We start from the raw sequence: 19819 nt of genomic DNA on the forward strand, positions 1-19819 counted from the left end.
CAAGTTCCTTCTTCTTCCTATCAGACTGACTGTTCAAACGTGCATGCATTAATTAACTCTGCAATATGCAAAATGAAATTTATATACATCACCCTCAACATTTTACATAAAATGAAACTCGAAAACATTTATGAAAAGATGGTGTAAATCAGATATTTGACAATGATGACTATAATTCCATTCTGGTAGCATTATTTCCTACCGGAAATTGTTGCATAATCCCTTGATAATATTACCCATACAACGGGAATTTTACAGTACGCTGTAAATAATGTACAGGATACCCTTATGCGGCTGCGATCAATTAAAACCTTCTTCAAATGAGTAATTCTTTACTCACACCTACAGGTCATATCCTTGGTAAAGGCCGTAAGCGAATATCAGGGTGGGGGTAGAGAACTGATGGTGAATGACAATGCCGTCAGTAGGGACATCAATACAATTTATCACATTATCATATTTAGATATGCTTTAGGTATGATTCGACTCCACATTGGTCGTTGTCATTAGATATAAAAATTACTTTTATGAGTAACAGTAAAAACTGCTTTCACATAATACTTCGAGCTATATCTTTTAGGTTCACCATGATCACTGTTTTTTCCCAGTTATCCCATCGTTATTTTATGTACTAATACCATGGTCTAAATTTCAGTTAACCTATACCTAGTTTTCAAGTTTCCGAATTGGTTTTTTGACCAATTTGTCCACTTAACGACTACAATATATATATCATTATCCAATTGAGCAAATTTATTACTCAATAATTAGTTTTTATTATCGAATTTGGGCAGATTTTAACCAATAGTTGTGTGGAAATTATGCTGCCCAGGGTAAGTAAAAAATTTGGGCATTTTTTGCCCAACTATTGTAAGAGTACATGAGGAATCTACGATTTCAAAATCTAGTCCATGTCGCTAAATATTTTCTCCTCCCTAAAGCTGCATTTTCCCAAAATCAGAAGATCGAGAGTCGTGGATGAGAAATTTTTACCTCTTTAATATTAATGTACTTGTTTGGAAATAATCATTAGTCAATCATATCAGTGGGTTTTCATACACCTAACTGACATTGACTGTGATGTACATAAACTTAGACCATCTGTGATGTAGGATGAAGCCCACTAAGCATTTGGTGAAGGGGGATTTAGACCAATTGTAGCCCCTCCTCTACTCACAAGCTCCCTGACACCCTTACACACACTTAAAAACATTACACACAAGCGCAAACCATGTTATGCGTATATCAGTTCCATTTATTTGAATGCAGGATAAAAGAGCATCATCGATTAAATGCCCTGCTCATGGGCAATTGCTGCAGCAGGGGATCGAACCCCTGACTTTTGATGTATAGTCAGGCGCCTTAAACCACTCGGATAGGGCACGGCACCCCCACACCTTAAAACCCACCCCCAAACACACTTAACTCCCCTTTACCCAGACACTTTACGCATGCGCACATTAACAGCTCACTTGTTGGCGTTTAATCCTCATAGTGACCTTCGCAAATCGCATCGTGCTGGAACTTCTGTTTGCTCGTTTGGAGATATACATGTACACGTACTCATTAGATCTTACTGCTATATCAGGGCATACTCTCCGATATTCCGCGTATTGTTTAAGATTTTCCCTGTTGCAGTGGTCATGCTCCAGCAAATCTGAGCTCAAGTAAAATGGCTAAGAAGACTTTCATCATCCTATTCACACTAGTGAGCTTTTTATTTGTCACAGGTGAGTTTGATTACAAAAGGACCTATTGCAAAGGGAATCTGAATCTAAAATGAAATACTTATATTTGATACTAATACTTAATTTTGCTCAAACATCGAAGTGTACGTCAAAAGATTTGGAAAATAAGAGATAAGGATTTTGAAAATTATTTGGCGTACACTTCGAAATTTCACTACGACGTTACAGGAAGTGTTGGCAGTCCTGAAAAGTACCTTATATGATAGCTGCATTTTCTATTTTCTGCTTCTAGTGCCTGAAATAGTTATATTAGAATTCGGGTCTTGCCTAAAGAGTGGCATCGTTGTGCTGTACATCATTGGAGAGCCTGTGCTCTTTTGCGTATGTCGCATAAAAATATGTTTAGGTAATACATTAAAAAAAAACCTCAAGCCTATTCCTTTCCTCGGTTCTTTGCTTTGACAAAGCGCTGAAGAGCTGTATAGCATATGATAAAAGGCTATTGCGATAAACCATGAATATTTATTATCATGCAGTGCCATGTAAAATCAATGTTCTTTGACTTTGTGGAGTTTTTTTAAACCATTGATGGTTTAGTTACTTGCCAACGGTATACATAATATACCGACATAAAGATAAATCAGGTAAATTCAGTACTTAAGGTAATGATACAGGCTGTATATATTTATATCTCAATAAATACAGTAAAACTCACAAAGCAAAATGATGAAAATTTGATCAAAATCGGATCACATTAATAACGAAGATGCTTCATGCAAGATTCGCATTATTCCGCTGAAACAGTTCTACATGTCTTTATGAATATTCATTAGGTGGGCTAATGATGTCATATCCCCATTTGTTCCTTTGCAATTTTTCTTCTTGTATTTTATTATATTAAATTATGTTTATTCAAAAACTTTATACCAGAACTAAAACAATTGGATTGACAGCTGATTAAGTGCATTAGTTTTTTTATTGCCGCAACTTATTTCATCAAATGGAGACACATCATTTACACATGTATTAAAAAATGAAACATTTATCATTTCATGTAATAACATTTGAAAAAGGAAAGTGGGGACATGACATTATCAGCCCACCTAATGAATATTCATGACGATGTGCATATAACTGTTTTCACAAAATATTGATGAAATTTTCAGCATTTTGCTCTGTGTATTTTACTCTAATTATTTAGATGTAAATATTTTTAGCCCGGACCATCCCTTTAAATCACAATGAAGTCAACAAATCTCCTATTAGTCCAGGATAGGCCCCATAGAAAATTGACCAAACCTTGTTTTTTTATATATACAATATTTTTTTATGGTTTCTTGTCAATTCGAGTGTGCTGATTACGAATCTGGATGATGCCACTGGTGTAACCTTGAGCATTTTCCGCAAATTGGCAAAATCCAATATGGCCGTCAAAATATGCAAATTACCCATGAAACTCATAAAATTGTCCGCACATTGGCTGTGAAATGCATGAAATTATGTGGCAAGAGTGAAATATAATCTTAAAAAATAATTTTTGACAAAATATTTATTTTCCTGACATTCAAAATGGCCGCCATAGGCCATTGTATACACTATCATGTACAATATGAATAGGGAAAACTAATTTTCACAAAAATGAGCACTAAACTGCAAAAAACGCGATGTATGAAAGAAGTAATACATGCAAACCATCATTACTAATGAGATATATATTTTATGTCAAATATGGGAACATTTCTGTATTTCGATATCTAAAATAGCCGTCACTGGCCCAAAGACTATTATGAACAATGACAATGGCCGGGGCCCAAAAAATGACAAGATTGAGCATTAAAATGCATATTATTAAGATAAACGAGTGGAATACTGACTAAAAACATAATTGTAAATATGCCATTTATGTGATAAATGCTGTATTTTGAAATTCAAAATGGCCGCCATAGCCCCTATATTCATCATGTACAATGCGAATGGAGAAACTAATTTTCACACGAGTAAGAAACATAAAATGCATGTAGTTGTGATCTATGAGTAAAATATTGTCTGACAACATGTTTTATAGCAAGACATATCATTTCTTTTGTCATGCATGAGATATATACTGCATTATGAAATTCAAAATGGCCCAAATAGGCCCTAACAGTATTATCTACAATGTGAATTGGGACAAATAATTTTGTAAGAATTTGGATTTGCTTGACTATGACATCCATATATTCCTGTTGTATGAGTAAAACGTTATTTGAAAACATTTTTTTTTAATTATCGCATTTTTTCTTCCATATAGGTGATAAATACTGTATTTTGACATTCAAAATAACCTCTACAAGCCCTAACTAAAATTATGTAACATGCGAACAGGGAAACTAATTTTCACAAGAGTGAGAATCATAAAATGCATATAACTGTGATGTACGAGTAAAGATATTGTCTTAAACATTATTTCTAACTAAATACATCACATATGGGTCGTGGACATGGTGGAGGTAATAAATGCTGTACTGTGAAATCCAAAATGGCTGCCATAGGTCCTAAAAGTATTATGTACATTGTAACATGGGACATATAATTTTGACAGAATTTGTCTTTGCTTGACTCTAAATATTGCATATAATTGTGAATTGTGATGTAAAGGTGAAGTATTGTCTAAAACCATGGTTTCTAATGAGATATATCATAATGTTGTGTAATTAAGGTGATAAATGCTGCATTCTTAAATTGAAAATGGCCACCATAGCCAGTTATCGTATAATATACAATTTGGGTGGAGACAAATAATGTTCACAAGAATGGCATATGACAGCCATTTTGAATGTTGAAATACAGTATTTATCACCTAAATTACATAAGATATGATATATTTTGTTATAAATCATGTTTTCAGACAACATTCCACTCATACATCACCAATTGACCAAGCAAAGCCAAATTTTGTTGAAATAATTTGTTCCCATTCACATTGTGCATAATACTGTAAGGGCCTATAGCGGCCATTTTGACTTTCCAATAACAGTATTTATCACTTTTCTGGCAGAATAAATAATACATCTTAATAGAAATTATGCTTTCAGGCAATATTTTGCTCATTGATCACTATTACGTGCATTTTTGGTGCTCATTTCTGTGAATACTGGTTTCCCACTTTGCATTGTACATAATACGGTTAATGTCGATGGCGGCCATTTTGAAAGTCGAAATACAGTATTTAACACAAACTTGAAACCTGAATGATATATTTCGTTAGAAAATACGTTTTTAGACAGTATCCAATTAATTTATCACATATATAATGCATTTTAGCGCTCACTCTTGTGATTTCTTTTCTCTCATTTCTCATTGTGCATAATACTTTTATGGCCTTTGGCAGCCATTTTGTATATCAAAATACAAAATTCACCACACACATGGCGTATTAATAATATATTTCATTAATAATGAAAATATTTGATTTTTAAAATATAGAAAACGTTCTTAAATATTTATTTCATCATACGCTTGCACAGCATTTAAAATATTTAATGAATATACTATTGGTCATGCAACATTGTGTTTTTGTACTTTCATAATTGTTGTATTTAAAGAGAAATTCCAGTAGTTGCAGTAAACACTGATTTCATGAGAAAGTCTGTAAAACCAGGCTTAATTGTCAGTATATCATCGAGGATCTAGATCTGGTACAGTTACATAAACTGAACTTTGTGAAAACTTGAAATCTATGCTGAAAAATGTTCACACTGAAGATCACCAACACAGATAAGCGCATGTGGGACAGTGTATTATTATTATTGCTTTGAATGTCAGCCCGACACTTGACCCGAATTCTGTGCTTATTTGCTGATTAAGAACTCATTTTGATATCGTTACCAAAACTAGCATTTACCTTTAACAATTTATGTACATCACCAACAACTTTTTACGTAAAATGAAACACAAAAACATTTAGGGAAAGATGGTTTACATGGTGTAAATCAGATATTTTACAATAATGACTATATTCTGGTGTCATTATTTCCTACAGGATATTGTTAAATAATGACCTAATAATATTGCCCATACAATGTGAATCTTGCAGGACACTGAAAATCATGTAAAAATGCAATCTTGCGGCTGCTATCAATTAAGAATTCTGTGAAAAACCTTCAAAGGAGTTATTTTCACTCACGCCTACAGTTCATAGCCTTTGTAAAGGCCGTATAGATAAATATTAGGGCGGGGCAGAGATGGTGAATGGCAATGCGGTCAGCAGGGACATCAATGAAATTTACCATATTATCCTAATTTGATATGCTAGTATATAATGATTTGACTCCACATTGGTCGTTGTCATTAAGAATTACTTTGACTAGTAACACTAACAAGTGGAGCGCCTTTGGCAGTCTCACCTGCATCACGCGATTCAATATAGCAGCAGTGCCGACTTTGAAAACTATCATATAATACCTATTCACAAAAAACACCACTCATAAAATGATACAATACTACATTCATTGACAATAAATGACATTTGACCTTGATCATGCGACCTAAGACTCGTCAGTGATACTTCATTACCCTTACAGTATATCCACATTTTATAAACTATAGCTATAAGTTATGACAGCAATCTAATGATTACCTCCAAAATGGCCAGAGTTCAATGACCTTAAATGAACTTTGACTTTGGTCATGTGACCTGAACTCACATGAGATGTTCAGTGATACTTAATTACTCTTATGTCCAAGTTTTATGAACTAGACTAATTCAACAAATATCCCCAACTTGGCCAAAGTTCATTGACCTTAAATGACATTTGACCCTGGTTATGCGACCTAAAACAGGATGTTCAGTGATACTTGATTACTCTTATATATGTCCAAGTTTTATGAATCAGAACTAATAATGAACTTTTAAAGTTATAATGGTAATTCAACAGATACCCCAACATGGCCAAAGTTCATTCACCTTTGACCTCGGTCATGTGTCCTGAAATTCGCACGAGATGTTGAGTGATAATTCATTACTCTTATTTCCAGGTTTTATGAACTAGACCAATAAACTTTCAAAGTTATGATGAAAATTAACAAATACCCCCAACATGGCCATAGGTCATTGACCCTAATTGACCTTTGACCTTGTTAATGTGACCTGAAACTCAAGCAGGATGGCCAAGTTTCATGAACTACACGTAGGTCCGTATACTTTCTAAGTTATGCTGTCATTTTAAAAAGATTTGGTGTTGATTCCGCCGCCGCCGTCGGAAAAGCAGCGCCTATGGAGGTAAGACAAAAGCGGCACCTACGCACGTGAGACAAAAACCGTTTTCACATAATATTTCGAGCTAAACCTAGTTTGTCTAATCGCTTTTTGCTTGAATGATCACAAATTTAGACCATCTGCGATGTCACCTGGCGATGTATAGGATAAAGCCCACTAGGCATTTGGTAAAAAAGGATTTAGACCAATCGTAGCCCCTCCTCCACTCACCCACACTCACACCCACCCTCGCACACCCCCCACACACCCTTATATTTCTAAGCCCACTCCCCCCATACACACTATACGCATGCGTACATCAACGAGCTCACTTTTCGGCTTATTTATCTTCATAGTGACCTTCGCAAATCGCTGCGTGTCTTTGTAACTATTCTCTCTGTGGGGGCTTTTGTTTACTCGATTGGTGACATACATGTAGGCCTACTCACTATTAAATATAACTGCTATATTAGGGCCTACGCTCCGACATTCCGCATATTGTTTGGGATTTTCCCTGTTGCAGTGGTCAAACTACGCCAAGTCTGAGATCAAGTAAGATGGCTAGGAATTCGAAGATATTTGTCATCCTTTTCACACTGATGAGCTTGTTATTTGCCACAGGTAAGTTTGTTTATATAAGGAAATATTGCAGAGGGAATCTGAATCTTAAATAAAATATTTATGCTTATGATATATTTTATACTTGTATTTTACTGAAACCTCGAAGTTTACGTTGAATAATTTTGAAATAAAAACAGGAATTTTCAAAATTATTCTGTGTACACTTCGAAGTTTCAGCGAGTCTTTAAACACTGACGACGACAATACAAGAAGTGTCGGGAATCCTGAAAAAATATGTACAGCTGCCATTTCTATTTTTGTGCTTCTATTGCCTGGAAAAGTTATATTAGAATTCAGGTCTTGCCTACAGAATGCCATTGTTATATGCTTAACATCATCGAAAAGGCTGTGCTTTTTTTACCTTTTGATATCGCATAAAAAGATGAATAGGTAATACATTAAAAGCTTATTTTCCCCTGGTTCTTTTCTTCAGCGTTGAAGAACTGTAAAGTATACCTGTATAAATAACAGGCCATTGCGATAAACCATGAATATTTATACTTAGTGCACTAAATTCAATGGGAAATCAACGTACTTTGACTTTGTCGAGTCATAATTTGAACCATTGCTGGTTGGGTTAATTACCAACAGTACATTATGTATCGATATAGCGATAACAGATCTGATAAAGTCAATACACCTATCAGACCATTAAGGCACGGTAGGAACGTTTCGGTTCAGAGAGTCACCATACGGCCGGGTTCAACACTGCTAGACAAGAGACAACAAAAACATGAAGAGCGTGCATATGGGGGTGGGATGGGAGATATGAAATAAACAAAATAAAGGCAGCATGGGAAACAATGGGCAAAATTTGTAAAATGTAATAGTTACGAGGACGTAATTTCAAGGAACAATATTAGAAGAATGCGCGCATACTTTTGCTTCGGTTGTCTTGGTCAAAAACTTGGTCTACAAAAAGATGGTCTACCTGGCATGGATACGCACCGAAGGTTAGACCAGTGGGTATCACATGAAAGAGTTATAAGGGATCTGATAAATAAACTGCGTGGCGGTTAGACCAAACGGTCAGTATAACCATGGACCTACCAGCAAATTTGCTGGTAGGTCCATGGTATAACCATGGATCCTACTAGAAATCCATGGTATAACGGAAGGGTTCTATGTATAGACCGATCGGCTATTTACCGTGTTCAGGGGGGGGGGGAGTTCGTGGGCCTCATTTAGGGGTCATCCAATGCAAATGTAAACACCTGGGAACCATATACAATTTGATTAACGACACATAAAACAAGTTGTATGACAAAATGACAGGCGTGATTTATAACTCTGCAACTGACCACATTGGTAAACATTTTCTCAGCATTTCAAAAGTTGAAAAGGTCGCAATATGTATTTAGCGGTTTGACAGATTTATATACTCTCTTAGTTTCTGCAGGATTTTTGCTAAACTTTTTTTTTTATGCAATTGTCTCTCCTGCTTGCAGATTAAATGGGGAGTAATGAATGAAAAAAAATGTGGGAAAGAATTTCCACAGTAAATCCAAATTGGAAACTATAATTTATCATATAACCTATATAACGAAAATCACCTGGAAGGTCGAATATAAATAAATTGAGATCTGCCTTTCTTCTCTCTGCTTCGTGGTTATTATCGAATGTGGTTAGGATTTTAAGGTCATTCCACAATATACAGAAAATACAAACATACCGATTGTGCATTGTACATTTGTCTATTGTATTTGTGATTAAGTTATGATAAATCATGAAATCTCGGTTTCGTTTTTTGTGGGACGCACTGTATGTGTATCGTATATTTACTATGGAAGCGAGTATCCGTGACAGGGTTTGTCAAACACATGGGTGTGTGCGTGTATGGTGTGCGTTTATCTATGTGCGTGCGAGAGAGCGTAGGCATCTCTTTTATAACAGGAGTTTCTTAAAAACCAGGCTCAAATCTTCAGATAAAATGTATTTCTGTCAATATGACTGCTTAGAAGTCACAAATACCCATGATAACTCGAAACAGCTTGACGATGAAACTGTTCAAATACATTAACATTGTAATCAGAAATGATATCACTCCACCCTGAGAGATAGAAAAATGAATGATCACATTTTTTTTATTCTTGAAACGATAGGTGGGACTCTTAAATATTACGAAAGTGGCGCTGTGGCGACTGACGTACAATTATGTTCAGAAATGGGAAGGTAAGAATATTTACAACCAAGAACTATCAAAATTAATGAGTCGAATCGAAATCAATATCTTCCAAAAATCATAAAATAGACCTGGTTGTGAAGGATCTGTTTATTATTCTTTGAAAAGATAAATCATAGCGTCTTTGATTCATAGTTAGTCAAATTTTCACGACATATCCTACATCTTTATCGACTTTATGAAATTATTTTTAGATTCGATACCGATTCGACTATGTATACATTGTGATTTATTTAAACCAAATATTCATTAATTTCGTTGTTGTCTTGGTATTTTTTGTTTAAACTTTTTTTGTGTATCCCATATTCTGTTCCCCTGTGTCCAACGTTTCTTGTCCCCCCCCCCCCTCTCTCTCTCTAACTCTCTGTTTCACTTTTTCTGTCTTTTTTCATTCTTCTTTTCTTCTAAAGAAACCCCATCCATCTTTGAAACTTTTTGTACATTTCGCCCCTCCTATCTCTTTTCTTCCCCCTCCACACCAAAGGGATATCCTTGAGAAGGGCGGATCGGCCGTTGATGGCGCCATTACCAGTGCGTTGTGTGTGGGTGTGGTGAATGGTCAGAGTTCAGGCATTGGTGGTGGATTCTTCATGGTGATCTACACCCGAGCTAGCGGCATAGTCGAGTCCCTTGATGCCCAGGAATCGGCGCAGGCTGCCACTTATCCAGAGATGTTTGCTGGCCAAGGGCCTGACGGTGCCAAGTACGGTAAATACAAGTTCCCTATGTCGAAACGTTCAATTACCAAATGATGTTCATTATGGCGATTTGCCAAATGATGTTTGATATGGTGATGTATTTCATTTTCCTTTACTACTATATCGGTGTATAATATGACCATGGTTTATATCTTCAGTTAGTCTGCTATGCAGACTCTGAATGGCTCGTGAGGTGGGATCACAGCGTGCGAAGCGCGCTGCTGCTGGTTTGAGCAAACCAGCATGAGAGGGCGAGCGAAGCGAGCCATTTCCACATCTGCAGCCACAGTAGGCCTAGTCTGCTATGCAGACTCCTTGAATCAACTGTGATACACACACTGCAGATGTGGGTCTACATTTGTAGACTAATCTTCTGTAGAGGTACTGGGGACTGTCACAGCAATAATTTCTACAAAAGGTCGATCGTGATCAATGTAGACTTTACTGCCAAGAAGTACTTTAAACTGGCAAATTTTACCCAAAATATATGTTGATGAGTTGAATGAATCAGTAGGGTAAACAAAAAAATGAAGAAAAAAAAACACGAAGAACTGGAGAAGTATCGGAATATATGCGTTTTTAAGTTTTCTGTTGTTTCAGAAGAAAATGTGTGAAAACAGGTGTTGTCCTTATCTCGGTAGATACTGGCTTAGCCATTAGATTTTGTTACCAAATAAGCTAATTTCACTGAAAATCAAGCTTTGTTTTGATAAAAAAAAACATACGAAACACAGCAAGTATAAGATGAAATTCTTTTACCGTTACACACTATTCATTCTGTTTTATGTATCGGGATCTAGCTCAGTCGAAGAATGTTAATTTACCAATGACATATCAAATGAAATAGACACGAATGATGCAGGAGAAGTAACTTGTAAGTCAACTTGCGTCTACAGTAACATCCCGGAGTAACATCCATAAAATTCATCTTGTCAGTGAAAGTCAATATTTGTTTCATGAAAACATCCCCGGAACGTAACATTCAAAATTTCCTATAGGAATGGAGAGTGTCGCCATCCCGGGTGAAGTGAGAGGTATGTGGAATGCTCATCAGAAGTATGGTAAACTACCCTGGTCCGATCTCTTCCAGCCCGTCATCAATATATCAAGGAATGGTTTCACAGTGGGAGCACATCTTCACCATGCCTTACGAAGCATTGAAGACCAGTGGGACGAATATCCTGATATTCGGTTAGTTCGATATTTATTGTTTGAAAAATTCAACAGAGAGGGCGTCAGACTTTGTTTAATGAAAGAAAGACGTGATCGAGGACTTTCATTTAAACTCCGATCGGCCTTCAAGTTCTGGTTAAAGGAACTGACTTAACCATGTACAGATTTATAGAATTCAGTAGTTGTCTGGTTAATATTTATAGAACAACATAGCATGTATTTAAGAACAAAGTCATGTCCCCCAAACCCACAATCTGACCTTATATACTTGTGTTGTCTTTCACCATTTTTATTTAACGTTATCAACTTTCTTTATTATTCATTGAAGAACAACTTGCCGGGGCGGCAATCCTGGGGGCGGGGGCAGAGTGCCCCCACATTATTTTATAAGCACTGATAGAGTGCCCTTTTTACGCAAGAAAAATGCCCCCTCACGAACGTGTTCTGTGCCCCTTTCAAGCATGAGAAGGACTCATTTTATGTGTGAGCAAGTGCCCCTTGCTTTCTTGTAAGTGCCCTTTCTCGAATCAGTGCCCCCCTTTTACCCAGAAACATTCCCCTCACGAACGTGTTCTGTGCCCCTTTCATACATGAGAAGGACCCGTTTTATGTGGTAACGAGTGACAACAACTCATTTTTAGATGTTACTACTTTTTTGTAAGAATAATCGTACATGCACATGCCTTAAGTTTCATAAGTCATAAAAGGGTGGGGTAGATAAAGCAGTGGCGCACAGATACGGGAGATTGGGGATTCCCCCCCCCCAAAAAAAAAAAAAAAAAAAAAAAAAAAAAAAAAAAAAAGAAAAAAAAAATAAATAAATAAATAAAAAATCACGACTTAAAAAGGGAAAAGCAGGGATTCGATTTTAAGGCGCATGAGACCGATCGCGCGCTACATGCACGCCTTAATCCATTTTTGGTAGCGCGATTAATAGCGCGCCTCGCGATGGTTGACCTGCGCGGAAATGCCTAAAGTCGCCCTCGAAATCACCCAAAATCATGCTTATTGCCGAGTGAATAACAACTCAATATGCTCGAGCTCCGCTTACCATTTAAAAATCATCCAAAATCCAACACTCAAAGTCATGAATAATCCTTAAAAATAGCGAGTAGCGCAGTTTCAAATTCCGACGTTGCGTTATTTTTTCTGTACCACGTATTTCCATACACATGGTACCAAGTACGGAAAAAAAATCAATGCAACGGTCGGGAAACAGTTGCATGTATAGGGGTCCATTATGACTACCACCATGTGCAATTTCGAATGCACATGTTTCCCCTACAGATATCACGATTCTGTGATTAAATAATTCGAATTACACAGGAAATAAATCCCAGAGACTTGTAACCTAGCATTGGTGAGTTGTCATTCGGCTTTGCTTTTCAAAACGGCTTATTAACTTCCAAAATAAGTTACCTTATTTATTAATTATAACTAAGAAATCATTTATTTTCTTTTTCTAGGGGATGAGGTATTATATCAGACAATAAATCATCAAACAAAGCTCCATCTATTTTACAAGGCTGGCGGCAGGCTCACGCATTGGCGCTTTTACTAGCTAGCCAGTTAGAGCTCTGTCTCTGCCAGAGCTCTGGGGGACAATTCACTCAGTAAAGGTCTCAATGATGGTGATTTTCTGTTTCAGACAGAGTTTACATTTCATGAATATTATTCAAAACTGCCAATAAAGATTGATGATTTCTTCATTGTCATGTATATTTAAGTTCTTAATGAATACATTCTCACCGAATTTAGACTCCCCAATAGAGAAATGAAATTTTCATGGAGATCTGCGTTTTCAAAGAACTTCAGGAAAAGTTAGGGGACGTGGGACTTTATTACATGTACATGGCTGAGTACAGGGTATTGTACTGGAATAGATGGAGTAGAAATTAGATATTGAATTCATTTATATCCAAGTCCAACTCACCGTCACACACACACGCACTCACCCACACACACCCACATCCAAGATTCTAAGCATGAAAAATAACTTTAAAAATCATACAATATTGAACAAAAAGTAATAATTCATTAATAAGTGAACAGGTATATCTATATCCAAGTCCAACTCACAGTCACACACACACGCACTGACCCACACACATCCACCCACACACAACCCACATCCAAGATTCTAAGCATGAAAAATAACTTTAAAAAATCATACAATATTGAACAAAAAGTAATAATTCATTAATAAGTGAACAGGTATTCCTCAAAATACAAAAAAGTAGCATTTAAAAAGAGCCCCCGAAATGCAAAAAGTAGCCCCCGAAATTTGCCAAAAAAATTTAAAATGGAGCCCCTGAAAAAAAAAATGTTAGTGACTTAACTTTAAGCCAAAGTCAAAACCTAACTCAAACAGGTTTTGATAACACACAATCTAATTACAAAACATTGTAAAACGATTACAAATACTTCCTTTGGTTGTTGATTGTAACTTTATAGTACATACATTTCCTCCATCTGTTTTGTTAATTGGACAAAAAGCTCCCCTTGTATGTTGAAGAAGACCTTTTTGTAGTGCTCCTATACCGCTCTCCTTAAAAGATCTAGGAGAGCTATTTATTGCTCCCCTCATATTATAAAACTGAGTCCCTGGAAAAGGACATAAAAAGAAAGAAAAAGAGTGAAATATACTATTTTTCTGTATATTAATTCGAAATATATCACAAATATTGGATTTTCGTTTTAAAAGTGTCAAATCTTTTCCCCGCTCAATTCGCTTGCTCGCAGCTTCTCATAAATTCTACGAAATACCACATTTTTAGACACCCTCATTTTTTTTCGGCTCATTACACAGCTGTAAATCATTTTTTTTTACTTGTTTTAAGGTGCCCTTTTCCCATGTTTCCCCGGCCACCCCACTTTCAACTTCTTACCGTCGCCCCTGAGAACAATATTAAGTCACAGATAATTTTCGTTTCTTCCACTTTCTGTGTCTTTCTTTATCTTTATCCTCCCCTCCCACTTACCCCACTCACACTTCTTTTAAACTTTTCCTTAATTTTTTTTTTATTCACAGGAACCTATATTACAACGCCGAAGAGGGGCGTGTTGCTATCGAGGGTGATGTCATCACTAACCAAAATTTAGCCGACACACTACAAGCCATTGCTGAAAACGGAGTGGAGGAATTTTATCAGGGGCATACTGCTTCTAAGCTTGTTCAAGATATTCAGGCTGGGGGTAAGATTCAACATCAATTCAATTACATTTTCAATGTTAAAAGAGAACCGTCTAGGGATATGGACAACTTACAACAGACATGCCGGATTTACGTTGGAACTTTATAAGCCTAAAATGGTAGTAGTAATAATAATGATAATGTGGATCTTTCATTTAGCGTAGTTACCATATTAATATATATTTTCCCGGCTGTAGCCGGGCTGCCATATATGCGCTCAAGTATTGGAGGAATATCTTACCGGGCACCCATTTCCTCACCTGGGTTGGCTCAAGCACAATGTGAGTAAATTTCTTGCTGAAGGAAAATACGCCATGTCTGGAAATCGAATCCACGTCCCTTAAAAGACAATAGTCGTAACCACTAAACCACGACGCAACAACGTATACTAGATATTCATGTGTTATTATTTTAAGTAGGAAACTTTGGCCAGCAAACTGAAAGTCAGGTAGAATAATACGACTAGGCGAGTTTGGCTCTGTTAAACTCATCATTGGAATCACAACGCGGATTTCAAATAAATATTTCTCCATCAGGCACATGTAATTTTCATCAAGGTTTCAAATCTAAAATATACATGTAACTATATATATATATATGTGTGTGTAAAGTTATACATGTACAACAGCTTTTGGCAACTCTTTTTTATTTAAATATTGTAAAGAAATGGATGAAGAGAACAATGGTAGGCGTAGCTTAAATCAAGGTTCCCCAGAGCTATCTACCCTTTGGAAAAATTGGTGATGCCGAAAAAATGTCTCTGCCGGGAATCGAACCCGGGCCCCCAGCTTTGAACGCCGGTGCCTTAACCACTAGACCACAGAGACGGTTTTTTACACATTTCTGTCAATAAAAATGATAGAACATGATGACAGTTATTTTTGGGAAGAGTATCTTTAACAATATTCATCGTTTCACTGTTCAATGAACATTTATTGAAAACTAAAATACGATTTTCAAATATCATAAGCAAGTACTGTTTCATTTTGGTCACTGAAAATGATCTTTTCTCAACTTTTTCGTTATGTTCATGACCAATTAACATGCTCCAATGATTCAAAGGCGTTTAATTAAACATTCACGCTTGAATGAACCTGTGGAATGTGATTAGCTCTTTTTTACGTTATTGAAAAAAAATCGATGTTTAATGCATCAGTGAGCACACAATATTCGAAAATTATGCAAATGAGAAGAAAGTTCAAGGCCTTGGCCCAACTCTGTGCCGTATCGAATGGTTATTTTGATGTTCGCGCCTTTTGGATAGTGTTACTCTGAAGCCATGTGCGAAGTTTCATGAAATAACTGTTGGCATAAATAACAAAAACCGTCCATGAAACAAACCCTCATTTCATATTTGTTAAAATTTTGACTTCCTCTCTCATAGACTTGTGTACATTATGGGTGCATATGTTTAAGCATAACTACTAATTCAATACGGTGGAACTTTTTTCAAGGCTGTCTTTAGCAATGTCGTTTGGCAGTAATGTTTATCAACCTATGGGCAGAATTCTTTGCAAAAAATGAAATCGATTTGTTTATTCATGGATGAGTGAGCACGCATCAAAGTGGGAAAATTGGTATTTTCAATGTCACAGACTCATTTTAAAGGGTAACAAAGTGAATATTGGGGTCAAATTCGGTTTCAAATGTGACTTTAATTGCTGTTGTTTTTATCATCCATCATTCCTATCACCAAACACTTTCCGAACTTTAAACATTTTCATGGTTGAGCGAGCACACTCGAAAACTTAAAAATTAATACTCTTTATACTGTATAAATGTATTCTTTTCCTAACAATTTATGAGGATAAGTGGAATGTATGGACAAATCACTGGTGGATCCAGATTTTTAAAATGTGGGAGCCACCAACATTTTCAAATTTTAACATGATCTAACAAGTTGTAGTGGATACTACCAAAAACCCCTATGATGATACGTCACAATACAGGGGCAGCGGAACAGTTTTCAAAGTGGGGGGCTGTTGCACCCACAAATGTAATAACGCCCACAAATGTAATAACGCCCACAAATGTAATAACACTTTACCCACAAATGTAATAACGCCCACAAATGTAATAACACTTTACCCACAAATGTAATAATTTTTGATCGCCCACAAATGTAATAATGACTTTACCCACAAATGTAATAAATTTGAAGGGATTTTTGGCGAATCCGTTCTAAACTAAAATCCTATAGTAATGCGTTCATATAGCACAAAAGTGCAGTCTTTTTTTCAGACCGGGTTAATAAAACAAAGTACAAGTCCAAAGTTTTTTTTCCAGACCCGGTTGTTTAAAAAAATATAATAAAAGTCCAAAGTCTTTTTTTTTCCAGACCCGGTTGTTTAAAAAATTGTGATATAAGTCCAAAGTCTTTTTTCCAGACCCGGTTGTTTCAAAAATTATAATATAAATCCAAAGTCTTTTTTCCAGACCCGGTTGTTTAAAAAAATATAATAAAAGTCCAAAGTCTTTTTTTTCCAGACCCGGTTGTTTCAAAAATTATAATATAAATCCAAAGTCTTTTTTCCAGACCCGGTTGTTTCAAGAATTTTAATAAGTCCAAAGTCTTTTTCCAGACCCAGTTATTTCAAAATTTATAATATAAGTCCAAACTAAGATACGATAATGATATTCCTGTGGAAAAAATGGGAATCGAGCTTAGTCTTTTCTCCAGACCCAGTTAATTAAAACTGGTGGAATTAATGTCTTTGTTGTTGTTTCAACTTATACGGTGTATATTGTGAATATGTGCACTAAGAGTAAATTGAGAATCAAGCGTAGTCTTTTCTCCAGACCCGGTTACCTGTTATTTAAACATTATGAATAACAGTTTAAAACAGTATAAAGACCCCATAATCTTATGAATGCTGAATATAGCGTAGTCTTTCAGCCCGACCATTTTTTTCTTCAAAAAAAACGCTAATAGTAAGAATTAAAAAAAATCAAAGTCTAAGACCAAACATACCTTCAACCTAAGAACCTGTTTTAAAAGAGGTTTAGAGTGTTGTCTTTATTCCATACCTAAAACAGTTACGAAAAAAATCTAACATAAGACCTTATATTCTTATTCTCGTGGAATAACACGAGTTCTAGAACGTACTCTTTCCTCCAGACCCGGCTATTAAAAAAGGAACTGAAAAACTTCAAATCTAAGACCAAATTTCCAAAGTTTCACCCAGTAAAAATATGTCTTTTTTTTAAATAATACTACTACCCCTACAAAACATTGTAATAACGCGTGGGTAAATCAGACATCCTTTCTCCAGACTTGGTTACTATTTGAAAAATAAAATAGTTTTTACAAATATTCTAAAACGAATATCCAATAATCTAATTACTGTGGAACAACATGAAGACCGATTGTCGAAGATCGACTTTCCTCCAGACACAATTATTTCAGGAATAAAAAATCAATAAAACTCAACCCCCAACAACGAATCTAAGAACCAACAATCCTCCAAATTAAGACCATGCATGTAGAAAAGCACATGTTTAGAGCGTTGTCTTTATTCCAGACCCGGTGATTTAAAAATGATTTAAACAATCCTAAAAACAAAAGACTCATATTCTTATTCTTGTGGAATAACACGAGTATTATGCTTAGTCTTTTGTCTGGACCCGGTTATTTAAAACATAAAGAAATATTGAAAAAAATGACAGCTGAGACCAATCTTCAAAATTAAACCCACTTAAAATGCTTGGGCTTAGAGTGTTGTCTTTACCCCTCACCGACGTATATTATAACTTTTGAAACGACCGGGTCTGAAAAAAAGACTTTGGACTTGCATTATAATTTTTGAATTAACCGGGTCTGGAAAAAAGACTTTGGACGTATATTATAATTTTGAAACAACCGGGTCTGGTAAAAAGACTTTGGACGTATATTATAATTTTGAAAAACCGGGTCTGGAAAAAGACTTGGACTTGTACTGTATATTTCATTAACCGGGTCTGGAAAAAAGACTTTGAACTTTTGTGCTATATGAACGCATTACTATAGGATATTAGTTTAGAACGAATTCGCCAAAAATCACTTCAAATTTATTACATTTGTGGGTAAAGTCATTATTACATTTGTTGGTAAAGTGCATTATTACATTTGTGGGTAAAGTGTTATTACATTTGTGGGCGTTATTACATTTGTGGGTAAAGTGTTATTACATTTGTGGGCGATCAAAAATTATTACATTTGTGGGTAGTGTTATTACATTTGTGGGCGTTATTACATTTGTGGGTAAAGTGTTATTACATTTGTGGGCGTTATTACATTTGTGGGCGATTATTACATTTGTGGGTGTAACTGGGGCTGACCATGCACAAAAATACTCGTATTACTTTTTTGTACATGCTTTTGGAAAAAAAAGTGGGGGCTGAAGCCCCCCCCCCCCCGCGGCCCCTGCAATACATTGTGCTCACTCAACCATGAACATACGATATCAAAATTTGGTCTGAAATGGTTAAATGATGGAAAGTAAAACAGCATAACACCATAAAATTCACCTAAAAACAACTTTTGCCCAACTTTGTATTCGCACAATCTGAAAAACGACTCTTGTGACTTTCAAAAATGTCAATTTTTAATTCAATCTTTAATTACTCATGCATGACTCAATCGATCAATCTCATTTATCCCCAGGAGTTGTTTAATAGGTGTAGAAAACCACCTATGAAATATCATATCTCAAAAAAATCGGTTCAAAAGTTACAGCAACTTGATTTAGGGGGGACTTACTTTTTTTGTTGTGTATATTTGCAGCGATGTGCTTTCCTATTGAAATTATATGTCACTTGATCGCGAATTGACCAGTCGTTTACTTAGAATACTCATGAATATCCATAAGAGGGATATAGATATAACGATGATGGAAGTCTACTGGGCCAAATTAATCACTTTAGTAAGTTTGGTTAGAAGAATCCTCGCTGTCGTAAAAGTTTCACCAATCTGGCTTAATTCTGAAAAGCAGGAGAAAAAAAACTTGATGGGTGCATTTATTTATTTAAAGTACGGCGTGATGTCATGTT

The 19819-nt window shown here is 35.8% G+C and overlaps 1 protein-coding gene across 2 annotated transcripts in view; it reads left to right on the top strand.

Moving 5' to 3' along the window:
* Positions 1-1432: 1432 nt before the first annotated feature.
* The window catches only part of LOC121415651 (glutathione hydrolase 1 proenzyme-like), a 29676-nt gene continuing 11289 nt past the window's right edge, over positions 1433-19819 (top strand). Inside the window, exons 1-5 of one of the 2 annotated variants that reach the window (XM_041608939.1) lie at positions 1433-1730; positions 9648-9717; positions 10212-10435; positions 11424-11616; positions 14630-14793. In XM_041608939.1, coding sequence (XP_041464873.1) covers positions 1673-1730; positions 9648-9717; positions 10212-10435; positions 11424-11616; positions 14630-14793 — 709 coding nt within the window. In that variant the 5' untranslated portion in view covers positions 1433-1672. Of the gene's footprint in view, positions 1731-7245; positions 7546-9647; positions 9718-10211; positions 10436-11423; positions 11617-14629; positions 14794-19819 lie in introns of those variants that run through there. The other variant, XM_041608938.1, reaches the window with a different exon arrangement.

This window comes from Lytechinus variegatus, chromosome 5 (assembly GCF_018143015.1).
Source record: "Lytechinus variegatus isolate NC3 chromosome 5, Lvar_3.0, whole genome shotgun sequence".
In the NCBI taxonomy this organism is placed as follows: Eukaryota; Metazoa; Echinodermata; class Echinoidea; order Temnopleuroida; family Toxopneustidae; genus Lytechinus; species Lytechinus variegatus.